This window comes from Hemibagrus wyckioides, linkage group LG26 (assembly GCF_019097595.1).
Source record: "Hemibagrus wyckioides isolate EC202008001 linkage group LG26, SWU_Hwy_1.0, whole genome shotgun sequence".
NCBI classification, from domain to species: Eukaryota; Metazoa; Chordata; class Actinopteri; order Siluriformes; family Bagridae; genus Hemibagrus; species Hemibagrus wyckioides.
The window spans coordinates 7,624,647-7,643,693 of record NC_080735.1 but is presented as its reverse complement, the minus strand read 5'-3'; the positions used below and the strand labels follow the sequence as shown (position 1 = coordinate 7,643,693).

Sequence of the window (19,047 nt, the reverse complement as noted above, 5' to 3'; positions counted from 1 at the left end):
CGAGAGCATCAAGTTGCCCTATGTGAACAGATTTCATTACTGTTTCATAAAGACACAACAGTTTGTTAACGCAGATCAATACTCTGGTCCTTGAACCTTGAAGTGTTGTTCTCACTGAAAGCTGATTAGCCTGTTTTTCTTCTGTAATTGTAAGAAAGTATCTTAGAGAGTAATTGAAATTTACTCAAAATAGTTTAGTGGAGTCGTCTTTTTAACATCTAAGCAAAATGTGTTTAAATTTTAATGTATAGGTTATAATAAAGTAATGTTATTTTGTTGATAGTTTTCTAGACGGCTATTTTGGTGAGGGTGAAGGATTTGGACTAATCCCATATTTACATAATATGCATATTTATAGAGTTTTTTTTAACTAGTTATTCTAGGTACAGAATAACATTAGACAGTCACTGACACTTTAACAAGAAGAGTGAGTGCCATGCGCTTGTTTCTCGTTATAAACCTAAGGCTGCGTGTCGATCGACTCCTAATTGTATACATAGTGCACTAGGTAGAGAGCACTTCCTGTTTGAAATAGGGCACATGTGTAGGGCGTAGGCGGCCATTTTGTATTGAGCCCGAAGCAACGCTTGTCAGGCTTCTGTTGCTTTAAAAAAATCCACCCATCCCGACTTGCCGGTTGTTCGCGCAGGCTACTGTAGTATTGTTTTCATCATCTCTGGTCGGGTCATGGCTACTCGCTCTGTTGAAGATTCCTTCCCTTTACACGGGCTGCTGCCGAAAAAAGAGACCGGCGCCGCTTCATTCCTGACAAGGTTCCCGGAGTACGATGGACGGGGGGTGCTTATCGCCATCTTGGACACCGGGGTAGACCCGGGGGCGCCGGGCATGCAGGTAACGCGAGAGCGCGGCTTCAGCGGTTGAGCAGGCCGCGGCTAGTGGAGAGCTCGATTCATTGGCTTTGTGTAGCTTGCTAACCCGGTAGAAAGCTACCGCGGTGTGCCACTATCATTTTTAATGACAGAACAGCTCTGTCTTGCTTTGGGAAGGCTTTTGGTCAGGAATATCATGTTTGTGTAAACGCCTGAATAATGGGCGAAAATAACAAGCTGTGTCATCCTCTGTTAGTGATGTGAACCGGCTTGCTAACTAGCTAAACTTCACTAGCTAACAGGCTCACAGCTGAAACAGGAGCACGCATCTGTTGCCAGATTTCACCCAAATGTCAGGACTCCGAATCCCCCTTCCCTCCCAAGGCTTTTGTTATCCTGTTTACGATAGTGCCAGAGTCAAATATTTACAATTTAATATAAATTCTGAGCCCGTCTTTTGATCAGAGACTGGTCATTGTGAGACAGCTATGGACAGAATAATCACATTAGTTAAAAATGGTATGAGTTACTACATACAGTAAAAGCAGACAGTTCTCATCATACACAATATTAATATACTGAGAAAAGTAGAGACCTTCCCCAAATCCATTCATTCAGCTACTTAACTATTTTAAATGGACAGCTATAGAAGGAGTCTCCAGTTTCAGTCCTTGTAAACTTTGCTAATTTTATTTTATTTTAATTTTTTTTACACCTGGGGGGAATATGGAGGCTATGAGCGGAAACGCATCTGCTATAATGAACAAAATGATCTGGGATGTCCTTTCGGAAAAACAACCAACGTCATCACATGACCGCATGATTGATTATTTTTGCTGTAACCTGTCTTGTTTAGATCACCACAGAGAGGAAACCGAAGATTGTGGACATCATCGATACGACAGGCAGTGGCGATGTCAACATGTCCACAGTGGTCGAGCCAAAAGACGGAGAAGTGATCGGACTTTCTGGACGCACGCTCAAGGTCGGTCTGGGTTGAGGTTTATGTACACCTCATATTGTATCGATGTTCCTCAAATTCCACTGACACTAATCTTCTCATCTTATAGTTACTAGGCACGCTGTAACTCGATCACTGTAGTATCTCTCAGCACACAGCGGATAATGTGCTGGCTTCACTTTCATTCTGATCATATTTTCTTTTTTTTTCTTTTTGTAGATCCCTTCTGCCTGGGTGAACCCATCAGGAAAATATCACATCGGTGTTAAAAATGGTTATGAGTTTTTCCCCAAACCTCTCAAAGAGAGGATACAGGTAAGTTAATGATGAGTAAACATCAGCATTTCTCTGTGTGTTATATTAGTCCATATGTCTAATATAAAATGGTTAATTATTTCATATTTAACGTTACTTATAGGTAGAAATTATATATAACCAGACAAATCTAATAATATTAATCTTTAAGCCAAACTGATATGGGAACAGAACGGTAGAGTAGTTGGAATGAATTTTACTTATTTTGTGAGCAACAGCTGGGTGATGTCTGACGTCGGGTTTCCCAAATTTTCTGTCCAAATTATGCTTGTGTTCTGCTATAGATTGATAAAACTATAAACTCATCTCAAACATTTCAATGCAATCTTAATGGAACAGAATAATAATTGAGTGCAAGTGTGTGTGAATGTGTATGTGATATTTATATTGTGTGTGAAACAGAAAGAGCGCAAAGAGAAGACGTGGGACCCGGCTCACAGAGCAGCTCTTGCCGAGGCCAGTCGCAGGACAGAGGAGTTTGACCTGGCTCATCCCAACCCCTCACAGGTTTGTCTGTCCGCTCGGTCACACATAAGAAGTTGCTAACATTGCTACCGACGTCATTGTAAAGAGATGAATGAGAATTTCATTAGATGTGACCAAATCATTTGTTTCTGATTGCTATATTACTCACACATTTCCTGATTAATGTTAACATCTGCTTCAACCAGGAGCTTATTTAATATTTATTATACAGCTGGAACTGGAAAAACACTTTCGTTGTTCCCCTGCCATCACTCTTTGTTTAACAGTGCTTTAGTTAACCAGGTGTGTGTGTGTGTGTGTGATGTCAGATGGAGAAGCTGCAGAAGGAGGAGTTGCAGAGCCACAGTGAGCTGTTAGGCACCATAGAGAAGAAGTACAGTGACCCCGGGCCTGTGTACGACTGTGTGGCGTGGCACGACGGCATCACCTGGAGGTACATACTAGCAATAGATGTTGCTAAAAAAGCAATAGCATGTTTACACACACTTTATTGACTTTTAATACACAAAATGTATAACGATACTAATTAGGTTATAGTGTATATCTGCTGATTTCAGTCCACAGTTTTAATCATTTTTCAAAGCCTGCAGTGTTGTTTGTACCTTACCATATTGTTTTTTTCTGTACAGGGCAGTGGTGGATACTTCAGAGACTGGAGAGCTTGTGTCCTGTACTGTACTCAGCTCCTACAGAGAAAGACAAGAATATGCCACACTAGGAGATGCTGAGATGCTGAATTATTCCATCAACATCTACGACGAGGGGAATACTCTCTGCATTGTCACTAGCGGAGGTTAGAATATTGTGGATATGGGGAAGAGAGGTTTTCTCTTTTTGTCGTTGTTGGACTTGTGAAGTACGCTGTGAATGAAACCTTTGTGCCATGTTCACGCATCCAGCGCCAAAGTCAATAGAGTTCATTCATTTTCAACGAGAGCTGGTGACCAGTGACATGAGCAACAGCAAGCATTGGTGACCAGATGTGGGCGTGTGCAGTGACATGAGTGACAGCAAGTGTTGGTGACCAGATGTGGGTGTGTCCAGTAACATGACAAAGTTGGGAAGAGTTGAACTTATATGGAGCACCTCGGTGCAGTGACTCCCAGTGGGAGTGAAGACAGTAGAGCGCATGTGATCTGTGTCAAAGAGCACATACTGCTTCATCTTCTATGATATGATGCAGATATACACTGCTGAATTTTATACACAAACCTCATTTTAGCAGGAAGAAATTGATACTGAAGGCTAGTTGTGCCACCCACTGATAATTGTTATTACTATGGTCTTATTATATAGAAGAGCTTTTATTTATGATCAGGCATAACATTATGACCACCTGTGTTGATTCCCCTTTTGCTGCTAAAACAGCCCTGACCCATCCAGGCATGGGCTCCACTAGATCCCTGAAGGTGTGCTGTGGTATCTGGCACCAAGATGTTAGCAGCAGTTCCTTTAAGTCCTCTAAGCTGCGAGGCGGGGCCTCCATGGATCTGACTTGTTTGTCCAGCACATCGAACAGATGCTTGACTGGATTGAGATCTGGGGAATTTGGAGGCCAAGTCAACACCTCAAACTCACTGTGCTCATCAAACCAGCCTTCGCTCCCCACGTGCATCAATGAGCCTTGACCGCCCGTGACCCTGTCGTTGGTTCACCACTGTTCCTTCCTCAGACTACTTTTGATAGATACTGACCACTGCAGACCAGGAACACCCCACAAGAGCTGCAGTTTTGGAGATACTCTGATCCAGTTGTCTATCATCACAATTTGGTCCTTGTCAAACTCACTCAAATCCTTACTCTTGTCCATTTTTCCTGCTTCTAACATCAACTTTGAGGACAAAATGTTCACTTGCTGTCTAATATATCCCACCCACTAACAGGTGCCATGATGAGGAGATCGTCAGTGTCATTCACTTCACCTGTCAGTGGTCATAATGTTATGCCTTATCGGTGTACTTGCTCTCCTGTGTGATCATTAGCACATGAAAAATCAATGCATTTCTAATTAGAATCCTCTCTTGAACTTTTCATCAGTGAGGTTTGGGCTTTGCAGGTGCTCATGGGACTCATGTCGCCAGCATAGCAGCAGGTTACTTCCCTGAGGAGCCAGAGAGAAACGGCGTGGCCCCTGGTGCTCAAATCTTGGCGCTGAAAATAGGGGATACTCGGCTGAGCACAATGGAGACTGGAACAGGTCTCATCCGAGCGGTAGGAGCGCACAGCATTAACTATTCCCATTTAGAGTTTTCCCATGTACAGCTGATAGATGTCACAGCATTTTTGAAAACTGCGTTGATTTAGGAGCGTCGAGTAAATTCCAATTCAGTTAAAACTTGCTATAAGCTGGAGGACCTTGTTCAAACTTTACACCTGATGAATTAAAAACCGAATATAGTTATCAGTAAGAATTTTATTTCATTAAAGTGAAATTTTTTCCATAGATCAAATTTTTCAGACTGTGAAATTTATTTACCTATTTTTTTTAATTGAGTGTCAGTTTGTCATAGTAAAGTGAATTCCATATAACTTTCTTCATCATCATGTTGCTCTTTACAGATGATTGAGGTCATTAACTACAAGTGTGACCTTGTGAACTACAGCTATGGCGAGGCAACCCACTGGCCGAACTCAGGGTGAGTCAATGTGTACAGCTTACCGAGAGCTCACGGTTAGCACTCTATACTGCAGAGTCTTCAGCTGAATATTTATTACCGGACTGTAGAAGGCATCTAGTAAGTGTTGACCTTGGTGTCTTCTTCATTTAAGTCTTTTTAAAGACGACCTGAACCTTTTCGGAGCCTGTCAGTTCACATGGTGCAGGATTCAGCATTATCACTTAAATGTGTCCGAGTTCACTTCCTGTTTGCTTTGCAACACTACTTAATGTCTTATTTATTGTAGGAGGATCTGTGAAGTGATCAGTGAGGCGGTGCAGAAATATAACGTCATGTATGTGTCAAGTGCTGGGAACAACGGGCCATGTCTCTCCACTGTGGGATGTCCGGGAGGAACCACGAGTAGTGTCGTAGGTCAGTTAACTTGTGACTTCAGAACAGCCGGACTGAGTGGAGGCTATCAGCTTCAACATGAAAATCAGTTTTCAGAGTGTTTAATAAAAAAAAAAAAGTTTATTAACCAGCATTTATATTCATATCCATCGCTCTTTCTAGGTGTTGGTGCTTATGTCACACCTGACATGATGGTGGCAGAATATTCACTGAGGGAGAAACTGCCTCCTAACCAGTACACGTGGTCCTCAAGGGGTCCCAGTACCGATGGCGCTCTAGGTGTTAGCATCAGTGCACCTGGAGGAGCCATCGCCTCTGTGCCAAATTGGACTTTGCGCGGCACGCAGTTGATGAACGGCACATCCATGTCCTCTCCCAATGCCTGTGGAGGCATCGCGCTCGTACTCTCAGGTATCAAGGACAAACTGGTGCTTGTTTTGCTAATGTTCCCACTGTTGACTTCCAGGAATTTCTGTTTAATTATGTAATGAGAATGTTTCTGTTAGTCAGTCTTGGGCTTGAGACTCTACATTAAATGTATATTGAGAAGAAGAAAAAGAAAAAGAAAGACTGGGTACAAGGAGATGAGTAATAACTCCAGTAGTTTGTTTGCATTGCGTAATAAAAATAAATTGTGTGTGAAGGTCTGAAGCAGAATGGGATGCAACCAACGGTTGCTGCTGTGAGACGTGCTTTGGAAAACACCGCTCAGAAAGTGGATGACATTGAAGTGTTTGCGCAGGGTCATGGTATTATTCAGGTACGTAAATTATGCGTGTGTGTGTGTGTTATGCCTTGGACTGGGGTTGATGTTTGTGTTTCTGCTGTAGGTGGAAAGGGCGTTTGACTACCTCATGCAACATGCTTCCACTCCTACTAGTAACTTGGGCTTCACAGTCACTGTAGGGAATCAGCGGGGCATCTACCTCAGGGACGCCATCCACGTCTCTACTCCCTCTGATCACGGAGTTGGCATCGAGCCAGTATTTCCAGAAAACACTGGTAAGTCACTAAGCATGTAATGTTCTATCTAATGCCACCCTAAGAAAGTTACATAATAATTTTCTGTGGTCAGTCTTTACTGATGGATTAAGGTCTCTGACCGATCAAGCTGACATCGACCACGACATTATTTATTTATTTATTTATTTATTTATTTTTTTTACACTATTTAGTGTCACTACCATTGGCACTAAATAATCCTTGAGCTTTAGTGCAGGAGAAGAGAGTAAGAAGGATAAGCAAGAGCTGATATATTTGCAATAGACAAACATAGTTTTTTCATAGTGGCATGAAAATGGTAACTAATTAATAAGTTAATTGCATATGCAAATAGTAAAGGTAGAGCTTCTTGTTTTTCTTCTTCTTTTTTTTTTTTTTGATTATGGACACAATATACACTACTCACAAAAAGTTAAGGTTATTGGGTGAAATTTCAGGATGCACCTAAAATGCACTATAACCTTTCCAGGTGAACTTAATTTGACCTTCTCTACACTTTTGAATGCACATGTCCAACTGTTCAGTGTTTCAGTACTTTTTGCATAACTTGCTGTTCTCTAACAAGGTGCTTAACGGCAAAATTCACAACTGGTGTTTGATCCATGAATCGACCAATAAATTTTCTGGTTCTATTAGAATTGATATTTAAACAGTCCTCTTCATCATGCTGTTCATATTTTGACATCATGAGACCAAGACCACACCTAACAATTGATCAACAGTACCTCACCATTGTGAGGCTTCAAACAGGATGTTCTCAGAGGGAAGTGGCCACTGAGCTTGGAGGGTCTCAGAGTGTCAACAGCAAGTTGCTCAGAGATACAGAGAGACTGGAAGAGTCACAGAAAGGCATAGAAGTGGACGTCCTTTGGCCACATCCCATGCTGATGACTGCTTCATTGTGAACAGGGCCCTGTGGAACCGGATGATGAATTCCACTCAACTCCAGGCACATTTAAGCGAGGTGAGAGGCACCCAAGTGTCACATCAGACCATTCGAAACCGTTTACATCAGCGTGGTCTGCGTGCTAGACGACCTGCAAGGGTACCTGACCACACCACCAGGCACATGCCAGGGAGCATTTACACTGGACGAGGGACCAGTGGGCCTCAGTGCTGTTCTCTGATGAAAGTCGATTCACGTTGAGCAGAAATGATGGAGAGCGCTATGCATCAGCCACTGTTGTGGTGGTGTTACAGTCTGGGCAGGTGTGTCTACTCAATACAGAACTGCCCTAGATCTTGTGAATGGTACAGTGACAAGCCAATACTACCTGAATAACATCATTAATCCATTAATGCATGAACAACACAGGCCTAATTTCATCTTCATGGACGACAATGCTCCAGCTCATCGAGGTCATCATTAGGGAACGGCTGCTGGAGGCTGGGGTACCTTAAATGGAGTGACCTGCACTTTCTCCAGACCTGAATCCCATAGAAAACCTATGGGATCAACTGAGTCGCCGTGTAGAGGCTCGTAACCCTGCACCCCAGAACCTCAATGACCTGAGGGCCGCCCTTCAAGAAGAGTGGAATGCCACGCCTCAGCAGACAATAAGTCGACTCGTGAACAGCATGAGACATCGTAGTCAAGCTGTAATTGATGGTCAAGGGCACATGACAAATTATTGAGACATTGACATTTTTTGTTGTGGTATACCCACCTCTGTTGTTGGCTTTTGTTTCAATAAATTGTTTGAGATGAGGAAATCACCATTGCATACTTAAATGCCGTACTTTCATGATATGATATCACTGTAGCGTGAACTTTTTACATTTTCCATAAATTTCCAAATATCCTTAACTTTTTGTGAGTAGTGTATTTTAATGCAGCTACAAAACATGCTTGTCCAGTCATAGACCTTGAATGGTGTTCAAGAAAACTTCAGGAAGTGATAATTAGTGATTCAACAATTTAGGAAGAGATTCTTCAGTGTCAGCTCAGTGTGTCAGGGCTCTTACATGTTCAGGTTCTGGTGAGTGCAACCTACATCGTTCCATCCTGTTTATTTGTTTTTCAGTATGAAGCAGATGCAGATTTCCCTAGCCTAGTCATGATCCTTTATTTTCAGAGTGATCTAATTTGGCACGTGTATCTCAAACTTCTCCTGATCTCTTTACACTTTATTTTTATTCACACCTGGCATTTACATGCGTCCTTGGTTGATCGGATCACTCTGGGCGCTAGATCAACCGTCTCCAGTCTTCATCCTCCTCGACAGTTCTGCACTCTCTTTCCCACGTCATGTGGCTTGTAAAGAATGCTACAGGGAAAGGCAGGGATTTACTTCCTACCTGGAGGGTCGATCGTATCAGGTGACACTGAAGAAGATCCAGATCTGCTCCATGCAGACTCTGCAATGGTTTACCAAAATGCTTGGTGCTGGGTCCTCTTCTTTATACCTGCTTTCTTGGTGAGGTCATATCTGCACTTGTGTTTTTATACCACTGCTATGTGAACCTCAGCATGTCTGGCTCATCAGCTGAAATTTAATCCTAGCAAAACTGAGCTGCTGTTGTTCCCAGGTGATGCTACTTCATGCCAGGATCTTATAATCTCCCTTATCAGCTCTCAGATCTCACCAGCCATCATTGCACACAACCTCAGGGTAACCATGGACAGTAAACTGTGCTTTCCCCCCTCACATTGCAAGACTGAATCACTTATGTTATTTTCTCCTGTACATCAGAAGCATTCATTTATTTCTAGCCACTCAAGTGCTTGTTCAGTCCCTTGTCTTTTCATGACTGGACTAGTACAACCTACTGCTGGTCAGTCGGTCTGCCTCTGTGCACCATTCAGCTTCTGGTTTTCTGTAGCTACCCACATCAGCTTTTAAAATATTGATCCTTGCCTACAAACCCAGAAACTGAACAGCACACTCGGACCCTGCACTGAATCACACTCCCCCAGTCCTCTAGCACTGCTCGAAAGCATGCTTCAAGACTCCCTGACGTTCCTGTTTTGGCACGTAGGCGAACATCTGAGTCATCGACTGTAGACCAACTCCTTCATGAGCTACATAAATTAGCACTTTGTTAATAGCATAATAATGAATTCTTGTTGTGTCTGGTGTGTTAGTCATACTGTGCTACTTCTCCAACAAGGTTTTTAGACTGATTTTTAGTCCTCTTAGTCACTAGACCTAGTGAACCAGTATGAGCACAAGCAATGTATAAAATCCAATCACAAGTGGTCAATGAAGAAGCATTTATAATGGCAGGTGTGAACGGCTATGCTCCCAGCTGTCCGATCTTTGCACATTAATGTCCGGTGTAAGAAGTTCTGTTGTATGTGATTGATCGCTTGTGTCTGTCTTTTTCTAGAAAACTCTGTAAGAATCTCGCTGCAGTTGCACCTGGCGCTCACATGCAGCGCACCGTGGGTTCAGTGCCCCTCTCACCTGGAGCTCATGAACCAGTGCCGTCATGTTAACGTGCGTGTCGACCCACAGGGACTTCGAGAGGGATTGCATTATACTGAGGTACAATTAGATTGCAAAATTAATCTGGGTTCCTGTATATGATTGTATTTCTTTCAGGGTTAATTAGTGTGGCTGTGTGTTTAGCGTGTGTTTCTCTCACCAGGTGTGTGCTTATGATACCTCTGCACCCAGTGCCGGTCCCCTCTTCAGAGTTCCCATAACAGTTATAATCCCCACAAAGTAAGTTCATTAAAGTGTTGGTGTTATATTTATATTTATCTGTTTTATCATGTTCTACTCCTTTTTTTTTTTTTTAAACCGTGTGACTAGTGTAGCTTTCTTGTACAGGGTGACAGAGAGCCAGAATCAGGAGGTTTCCTTCACAGATGTTCACTATAGACCAGGACAGATACGCCGCCATTTTATCACGGTCCCACAAGGAGCCTCTTGGGCCGGTGGGTAAACTGTATGTGTGTGTAAACGTAGAATCGGGTGCTTGAGTACTGACTCATCACAAGATGTTTTCATTTTCCTGTCGCCGTCCATATTTTTATATTCTCTCAATTCCTTCTTCTTCATCAGAGATCACATTAACGTCTCACTCCCCCGATGTCTCCTCCAAGTTTGTCCTCCATGCTGTGCACTTGGTGAAGCAGAGGGCTTACCGAGCTAACGAGTTCTACAAATTCTCCTCGCTGCTGGAGAAAGGCTCGATCACGGAGGCTTTCCCTGTGCTGGTACCAGGAACTTGTCATGTGTTCTAACAGATAGTGTTTCATTAATCCTGAATAATCAATACATTAAGACAACAGTGTATATGAGCGTAATGGCGTCTGCATTGATCTGTATCTGTCTTAGCCTGGGCGAACAGTGGAAGTATGCATCGCTCGATGGTGGGCCAGTCTCGGTGATGTCACTGTAGATTATACCATTTCCTTCCATGGACTTCAAACGTCTCCCTGTCCTCTTCATATAGTGAGTATAAAAGTGTCTAAAGTAAAGCTGGACCTTTGAACCACTACAAACATGACCAACTAAAGAAACTGGGACAAATTCATGATGAAAAAAATGATTGAAAATGAAATTGTCTAAAGGTGTCCTCTTTCCTTGACAGATCACCCCCCCCACACACACACTTAAATCTGTTTATATGTATGACTTGCACTATGTGATCTTTACAGAGACTCTAGCTTCCTTTTTTCCCTGATTGTGTTTTTGTTGTTGTTTTTTGCAGCATGCTTCTGAGGGTATAACCAGTTTTGAGGTGTCTTCTCCTGTTAGATACGAGGAGGTCTCACCAGCCATCACCCTGAAGAACTGGGTGCAACCCCTTAGGTGACTAAACTTTTTATATATATATATATATATATATATATATATTAAAAAACCCTTTTTCTTATGTCTGAAAATACAGTATGGATATCATCCTTATTGAATATTAGAAGGAATACTAAACCGTAAACAGACTGCTTTGGACATGTGTCCTGTGCCATTTGGCAGATCAGTATGCGGCAGTCTGGTGAACATTTGTGAACAGGTTTTCTGTGGTTTTCTCCCCCCACAGGCCAATAAGCTCAAAAACAAAAGCGCTTGGCTCCAGAGACATCTTGCCCAACAACCGTCAGCTTTATGAAATTGTCCTTACATACAGCTTTCACCAGGTGAGCAGCTACACATACAGGCACATTAGACACTATCTAAAGTGTGCATCTGTATTTATTAACCTGTATGAATATTTATGTGTACTTATATTCATATACGCTACACACTATGAAAGAATCATTAAACTGTTTGGCTTGTAACTATCCAAAAATCCTTCTCAAGGGAGGTGAAACTGGTGGATACTTAAATTACTGCTATCTGAAACATTTTGTTTCTCAAGATACTTTATGTACTACTTAAGATTTCGTCTCTTCTGTTACAGCCTAAAAGTGGAGAGGTGACTCCCAGTTGTCCACTACTGTGTGAGTTGCTCTATGAGTCCGAGTTTGACAGCCAGCTCTGGCTCCTCTTTGACCAGAACAAGAGACTCATGGGCTCTGGAGATGCTTATCCTCACCAGGTAGATAAACACTTCCTTATCTGTTCCGCTCTGGGATGCTGGGAAGATTGATGTGTTAGGATTTTACACCACCTAGAAATGATCTACTGATTTATTTCTGATTGATCTTTATTTCTTCTCTGATCCCTACTAGTACTCTTTGAAGCTAGAGAAAGGTGACTACACCATCCGGCTGCAGGTTCGTCATGAGCAGCAGAGCGAGCTGGAGCGGCTGAAAGATCTGCCTTTCATAGTGTCTCATCGCCTGTCCAACACGCTCAGCCTGGATGTGTACGAGACGCACCGGGCGGCCCTGCTGGTGAAGAAGAAAGCGAACTCGCTCACTCTCGCACCAGGAGCCTCTCAGCCATTCTACATCACCTCTCTATCAGATGACAAGTGTGTGGTTTGTTTAAGTTTGTATTGTCATTAGTGAAGGACTGCTTAAGTTCTTTATTGATGATGTTTCTGAGCAGGTTCAGCTCTTTTTGCTTTATGTCCATGATTTTGCATTACCTTCTCTTTTATTTTTTCAGGATACCTAAAGGTACAGGTGCGGGCTGCTACATGACCGGCTCTCTGGTTGTACCGAAGAGCGAGTACGGGAAAAAAGCAGTGAGTGGCTCTATTTGCCGTCAGTTTCTTGTATGCTAGTGGCTTGGGAAACCTTTGAGTCCCACCCATCTCATATCTGGCCCAATCAGGAGCTTTGTCTCTGTCTTTGTCTTGCATGCTGCTTTGGCCCTCATTTTGTAGGGGTGTAAAACAAGAATAATTTACATCTGTTTTTGCGTTTTTGTTACACAGATGCTGTACACCTAGGACATGATTGTCTCAGAGCATGCCACTTATAATACGAGTTCAGAGAATCGAACATATCAGTTCGATTTAGATTTCAGTTTACTGTATGATCATTTTTGTCCATACACAATTAAAAAAATACTGTAAAGCATATTTATCAGCTATATGCTAACTGTATGTAAATCTGTTGAGCGTCATGGAAAGCTGATTGGTTGCGCAGGGACGTGTCTCTGGATTTACACTAGTGTGTTTTTTTTTTTTTTTTTTCTGATTCTACAGCATCTCATCTCCAAGTAAGACAAAGTTTACACCCCTATTGTCCTGAGGGAGTTACTGTTGCTCATGAATTTGCTTTTTTCAATGCAGATCAACAATTTAGAGATCTGACCAAGCCATTCGGAATTAGTCATGAATGAATTCCTATAAATTTCCCAACACTTGTCCCGAGTCTGATCTTCAAATTGTGGATCCAAAATGGTGTGCTTCATCACATCTCCACTGTTGCCTTCTTGGAGGGGTTTTGCCCACTATTTGTCTATTTTTTGTTGTTGTTGTTGTTGTTGTTGTTGTTGCTTTTACTTTACTTATGACAGATAGAAGAGCTTCTGAACTTATTATTCCAGAAGAGAAAAGACTTCACTATCACGAGATATTATACACAGTTGAATGAGATGTAGATGGAATGACTTTCTGTAGCATTTGGTTTATAATCACCACTAGGTGGCTTTTAGCAAGTAACCCTCACTAACTGCACTGGTACATTTAGCTATAGCAATTTAAGCTGAGAAGGAGGATTAAATGGTTAATGCTAAACCTCAGAATGCAGACTAGATAAATGGAAAGAGAGAGATCCGAGTGTGTGTCTGTTTTCTCTTCTCTCCTTCATTGTGTGTTATTCTGACCACCAGGGCCAAGCCTCAGCCAAACGACAAGGAAAATTTAAAAAGGTACTGGATGGGCTAGAGTTCTATAAATCTGCAAATGCAATATTAAAATGATTTTATGACAATAGATCAGAGGTACAGAATAAGAAATCTGTTAAAAGGAGTATAAATATGATTCTTTACAATAGCAGGTGAGTATGCATCTCTGCATTCTAGCTGTAAGGATCTTTCTACAATGTATGTGAAATTATGAAGCTCAGAAATAACACCCAAACATCACATCTTGACCATATGTCATGTCAGCTGTCCATCTTGTTGTTGACTTCTCCATAATGTCTCAAATATATACTACATTAGTCTGATATATTGGATTAAAAATGTTACCTGAAATTCAAGTGTTTGGAATGTTTTCTGTTAAAAAAGCAGGAGATTGTGGTGGCTCTAAATCTGCTGTACTTCATGAGTAATATGCTTTAGCGATGAGAAGATGGCCCATTAACTCATGTCTCTTTTTTTTTTTTTACCCCGGGTTAGGACATTGTGCCAGTTTTCTACCACCTGATCTCAGCCCCTAACAAATCAAAGAATGGTGGAAAAGAGAAGGACAAGGATGGAGAGAAGGAGAAGGATGTAAAGGACGAGTTCTCTGAAGCCCTCAGAGACTTCAAGATCCAGTGGATGACAAAGTCAGTTTAGGATTTCGCTGCTTTCTTTTCACCGTTCCTGCTTTGTGCACATTTTTTGTGATCTCACTTTCTTTTTAACCCTCAGGTTGGACAATAATACTTTATATGATGAACTGAAGGAGAACTTTGCAAATTATCTCCCTCTCCATGTTCAAAGACTGCATCAGCTGGATTCAGAGAAGGTATCTCCCTTCTTTCTCTCTCTCTCTCACACATACACACACACACAGCTCACCTTATTATTTTTTTCTCCTTCAGGAGCGGCTGAAGCGATTGCGAGACATTGTGGCAGCAGCAGATATCGTTATCTCACAAATTGACCAGACTGCACTGGCAGTGTATCTCACAATGAAGACAGACCCTCGTCCAGACGCAGCCTCTATAAAGAGGTACAAAAAAAATGGGGTTTTTGTAATACAAACACCACAGCAATAATTCTCTATAGCTGTTTGTGTAGAATCTATCTTATTTTCTAACAGTCTTAAGCCGGAGCTAGTTATGATGTAACCTTGAAGACATGATAAATCCTCAGACGGCTATTTAAAATGTCCTGCTGTGTTTTTGCAGCGACATGGAGAAACAGAAGTCGTCACTGCTGGACGCTCTCTGTAGGAAAGGCTGTGCTCTGGCTGATCAGATCATGCAGCCTCCAGAGCAAGAGGGAGCGAGTGCCAATGAGGTGGGCAGCTCTGAAGATGACCCGCATGGAGTGGTCAAAGCACTGACCGACACTTTCTGGGAGGTTCAGAAATGGGCTGAGCTCACTGACTCGAAGGTGGGGGTGAATTTTATTCTGCCAGGTTTATTGAGGTTTAGTAAAGTTAATTTTAGCGTACATAATGAGTATTGGATATGTATATGTAATGAAAAGGATAAGGTTAAGTCACAAAATATCAGTGCTGCCATCATGCATAACCTATGTGCCTGTTGAGATATGTGCTCATGTCCTCATGTTTAACCTGCAGCAGAGTTTCACACTGACATCCTACACCACTGGAAGAATTTAATTAAAGAAATTAGTAAAGTATACAAGGACATGCTGCCACTTTATAGGTGAAATCTGACATCCAGGCCACAGCACCTCTGTACAGCTCTGATTTTATTTCATAAGTAATGAAAGGTGACAGGGCAAGTTTTAGGAAAGTAATCAGTGATGGGGTTGTGTAATGTGGCTTAAGTGTTTATACCCCTTATACCAGACACAGTTTATGTTTCTGGCCTGAGGCAGAAAACTCCTTTTAAACCAGTCATGAGGATCCTGGTTAATGATGGACTTCATTAAATTCACAGTCTAATGATTACGGACCCGATATCCTGTTCTGGATATCTTCAGTAATTGGCACTGTTCAGATACACTTCTTTTAATCTGCTTTGCTTTTCCTTTGCAGGTTCTGTCATTTTCCTACAAACATGCCTTAGCAAATAAAATGTACGGAAGAGCCTTGAAATACGCTTCTAAAATTGTAGAAGACAAACCCAGCAAAGAGAACTGGAAGAACTGCATTCAGGTAACTCCTTGATCTTGAGCTACATTTGTATAATTATCAAAAGTGGCTCCAAAAGCTTGAGTGACTTCTAACCTCTGTGTCTGTGCTGCAGCTAATGAAGTCTCTGGGCTGGATGCACTGCGCCACCTACACGGAAAACTGGCTTCCCATCATGTATCCCTCAGACTACACACCTTTTTAAACCAGGATTTTCCTGCCGTAAATGCAGTAGCAGGTTTTAAAGACTCTTGATGTGGTCCAATGTGGATCCCATTAAGCCTTTTTTTTTTTTTTTTTTAAATCAATTTCACCCAGAACTGGAGGTTCACATGGGACATAAAGGACATTTCACTACCATATCGTAATCCTCCACTCACAGATTTCTCCTTTACTCCTCTGTATATTTTGTGGAGTCATTATTTTGTTTTTCAATATGTGTAGAAGGAGGAGATGCTGCTTGGTCGAATATTATTTAGAGGTATATATTGTCCCAGATCTACTCCTGTAGAGTGCCAATTAATTTAATTTCCCATTTATTGCAGGAGGGGGTGACAGTAGGACGTCCTCTTCTGACTGAATGTGTTTAAATGTAGAACCCGGGGTCACAATGCACACGATTATATAAAGGCAATATAAATATATGGAAACCTACCTTTCCCTGATATACAGTATATGTACAATGTATGCATGTTTTTTTTTTTATAAAGTCTAAGAGGTCTGATGGCATACAGCTTTCAGTCACTTGTATCAAGAGCAAATTGAACTGGGCTTTTATACTGTATAATGGAGTTCATGTCTTTCCTTTTTATGAGTGAAAGTAGTGCAGGTTTTGTTGTGGGTGTCTCGGAGTGTGTGAGTGAGTGCACTAAATGTGTATTTTTAATTTATTTATTTTTTGGATGAATTTGCTTACATAGTTTGCTTACACACCGGTCCTCCTGTTTTATTCTAGTCCCATTTCTGCTCATGGCAGCCTGTTCATGGCAATGCAATAGCACACCTTAAAGAAAACTACATTTACTGCTGGAATGTATCATATTCCATAGGTTTAAAGAAAATCGAATATTTCTTATCATATAGCTGAAATGTTTTTCATTTTAAAACACCAGAGCAGCAAACAACCATTAACGCCTCATGGGAATAACAGAACCATGGAAATACAGCAACAAATCACTGAGCACACCAAACATTTTAATAGAAATGCTTTAAAATTCTTCATGGTGAAGTTTTCCCATGCGTCAGTGTGGAATTAAAGGTGAAGTCTGAGCTGTGTGTCACAGAGTCTAGCTGCACTAGAAAGCCTGTGGTTAGCGCTCTCAGTTCAGCTTCCTGACTAATGAACCAGCTTCATGGGGTTAAAGCTGAGTATTCAGTATCTACATACGGTAAAGCTGCTCATGCTTAACATCCTTTATTCAGCTTTGTCTGCCTCCAGAAACTTCTGAGTGGGTTTTTAAAGGGGTTAAATGTACGTGAACACGCTATAGCCCCTGAGAATGTGGTGCTTTCCAGCCAGTTTAATAGAAGTGTCAGATTTACAGCTGTGCTTATGAAATGACCTTCTCACTTTCACAATCACTGCTGAGGGTGACCGATGGCCATTGCCAAAAAAAAAAGCGTGTTGTAAGCTTTTCTTTTAGTTTGTGTGTGTGTGTGTGTGTGTACACACTGTACTTCTCATCAGCACTGATCATAATGTCAGTGTGTAATTTCAGAGGATGTCATACATCTCTAAGGATCATATTTTACTTTGTTGAACTTATCCTGGCTTGTAAGTATGTGCTAATGGAATTGTTTCCTTCTCCAGCTTGCTTTAAATACATACACAGTTTTGCGTTTGGTCTGCAGCAATATATTCAGGGTTACACTGGCATGGACGTTGCCAACATCAGTTTCCTCAACAATGGCCTTAAATCATCCCGATCTTCACACCGTCCACCTCCGAATGCAATCACGGGTCTCGCATCTCTGTCGCTGTGTCAAAGAGCTTAGGGTGTATTAATGGATATAGTGTATTTCTAAAGTTTAAACAAATACTAGTTAATGCCAATATTTTAAAATGTACTTTTAATTTGAGGCCTACAGTATGTACTAGTATCATTTTATAACCGTTATACTTCAAGAGCTGTATGGAAAGTGGCGAGTTATTTTGTTATTACAGTAAATGTTGGGAATTGTGTGATATGATAATAATTCTGAATAAAACTATTTGAACACTGAAGTTCCCCGGTAATTTCATTGTGAAACACACGGACCAGGGATAACATTATGACCACCTGTCTAATCTTGGTGTTTCTCCCCTTTTTGCTGCCAAAACAGCCCTGACCCGTCCTGCACTGTGTATTCTGACACCTTTCTATCAGAACCAGCATTAACTTCTTCAGCAATTTGAGCAACAGTAGCTCGTCTGTTGGATCGGATCACACGGGCCAGCCTTCACTCCCCACATGCATCAATGAGCCTTGGCCGCCCATGACCCTGCCGCTGGTTCTGTCCTTGGACCTCTTTTGATAGATACTGACCACTGCAGGCAGGGAACACCCCACAAGAGCTGCAGTTTTGGAGATGTTCTGATCCAGTCGTCTAGCCACCACAATTCGGCCCTTCATCAAACTCGCTAAAATCCTTACACTTGTCCATTTTTCCTGCTTCTAACATCAACTTTGAGGACAAAATGTTCACCTGCTGCCTAAAACATCCCACCAACTAACAGGTGCCATGATGAGGAGATGTTAGATGTCTATGATATTCACATCACCTGCTCATAATGTTATGGCTGATCGGTGTATAATAATCATTTTCTTCTCTGTTGAGTCAAATTAAAAAGAAAAATTTGTTTGACTGGGTTTCCTCTGGGTATTCGGGTTTCCCCCCAGTCCAAAGACATGCTTAGACTGACTATCATCTCTAAACTGTGTGTGTGTCCCCTACCATGTGCCCCGAGTCCCCTGGGATAGACTCCACACTCCCTGTGACCCTGTGTAAGAGAAGAGTGATAGAATTTGGATAGAAGTTTGTTTGAGACAATCTACAAGAATTTTGTGTCCCAAAGAAGAGTGGAGAAAAGGACATGAGCACTCTAGCCTATTCAGTCCCCTCAGGTCACTCAGTTCTT

The 19,047-nt window shown here is 41.8% G+C and overlaps 1 protein-coding gene across 2 annotated transcripts; it reads left to right on the top strand.

The window, feature by feature from the left end:
- The first annotated feature begins 589 nt into the window (after nucleotides 1-589).
- Nucleotides 590-18,153, top strand: tpp2 (tripeptidyl peptidase 2). Of its 2 annotated transcripts, XM_058380522.1 has the most exons (29): nucleotides 590-852; nucleotides 1,687-1,815; nucleotides 2,011-2,106; nucleotides 2,509-2,613; nucleotides 2,901-3,025; nucleotides 3,222-3,385; nucleotides 4,649-4,803; nucleotides 5,152-5,228; nucleotides 5,497-5,624; nucleotides 5,766-6,014; nucleotides 6,248-6,363; nucleotides 6,434-6,605; nucleotides 9,936-10,093; nucleotides 10,197-10,273; nucleotides 10,382-10,488; nucleotides 10,616-10,770; nucleotides 10,892-11,008; nucleotides 11,268-11,368; nucleotides 11,598-11,694; nucleotides 11,958-12,095; nucleotides 12,229-12,473; nucleotides 12,611-12,689; nucleotides 13,784-13,822; nucleotides 14,294-14,445; nucleotides 14,531-14,627; nucleotides 14,704-14,834; nucleotides 15,013-15,220; nucleotides 15,834-15,953; nucleotides 16,045-18,153. In XM_058380522.1, the coding sequence occupies exons 1-29, from the start codon at nucleotides 688-690 to the stop codon at nucleotides 16,132-16,134; spliced, it is 3,792 nt and encodes a 1,263-aa protein (XP_058236505.1). In that variant the 5' UTR covers nucleotides 590-687; the 3' UTR covers nucleotides 16,135-18,153. The 2 variants fall into 2 exon arrangements, with proteins under 2 accessions (XP_058236505.1, XP_058236506.1); XM_058380523.1 differs by lacking the exon at nucleotides 13,784-13,822 and having other exon boundaries at nucleotides 591-852.
- The last annotated feature ends 894 nt before the right edge of the window (nucleotides 18,154-19,047 follow it).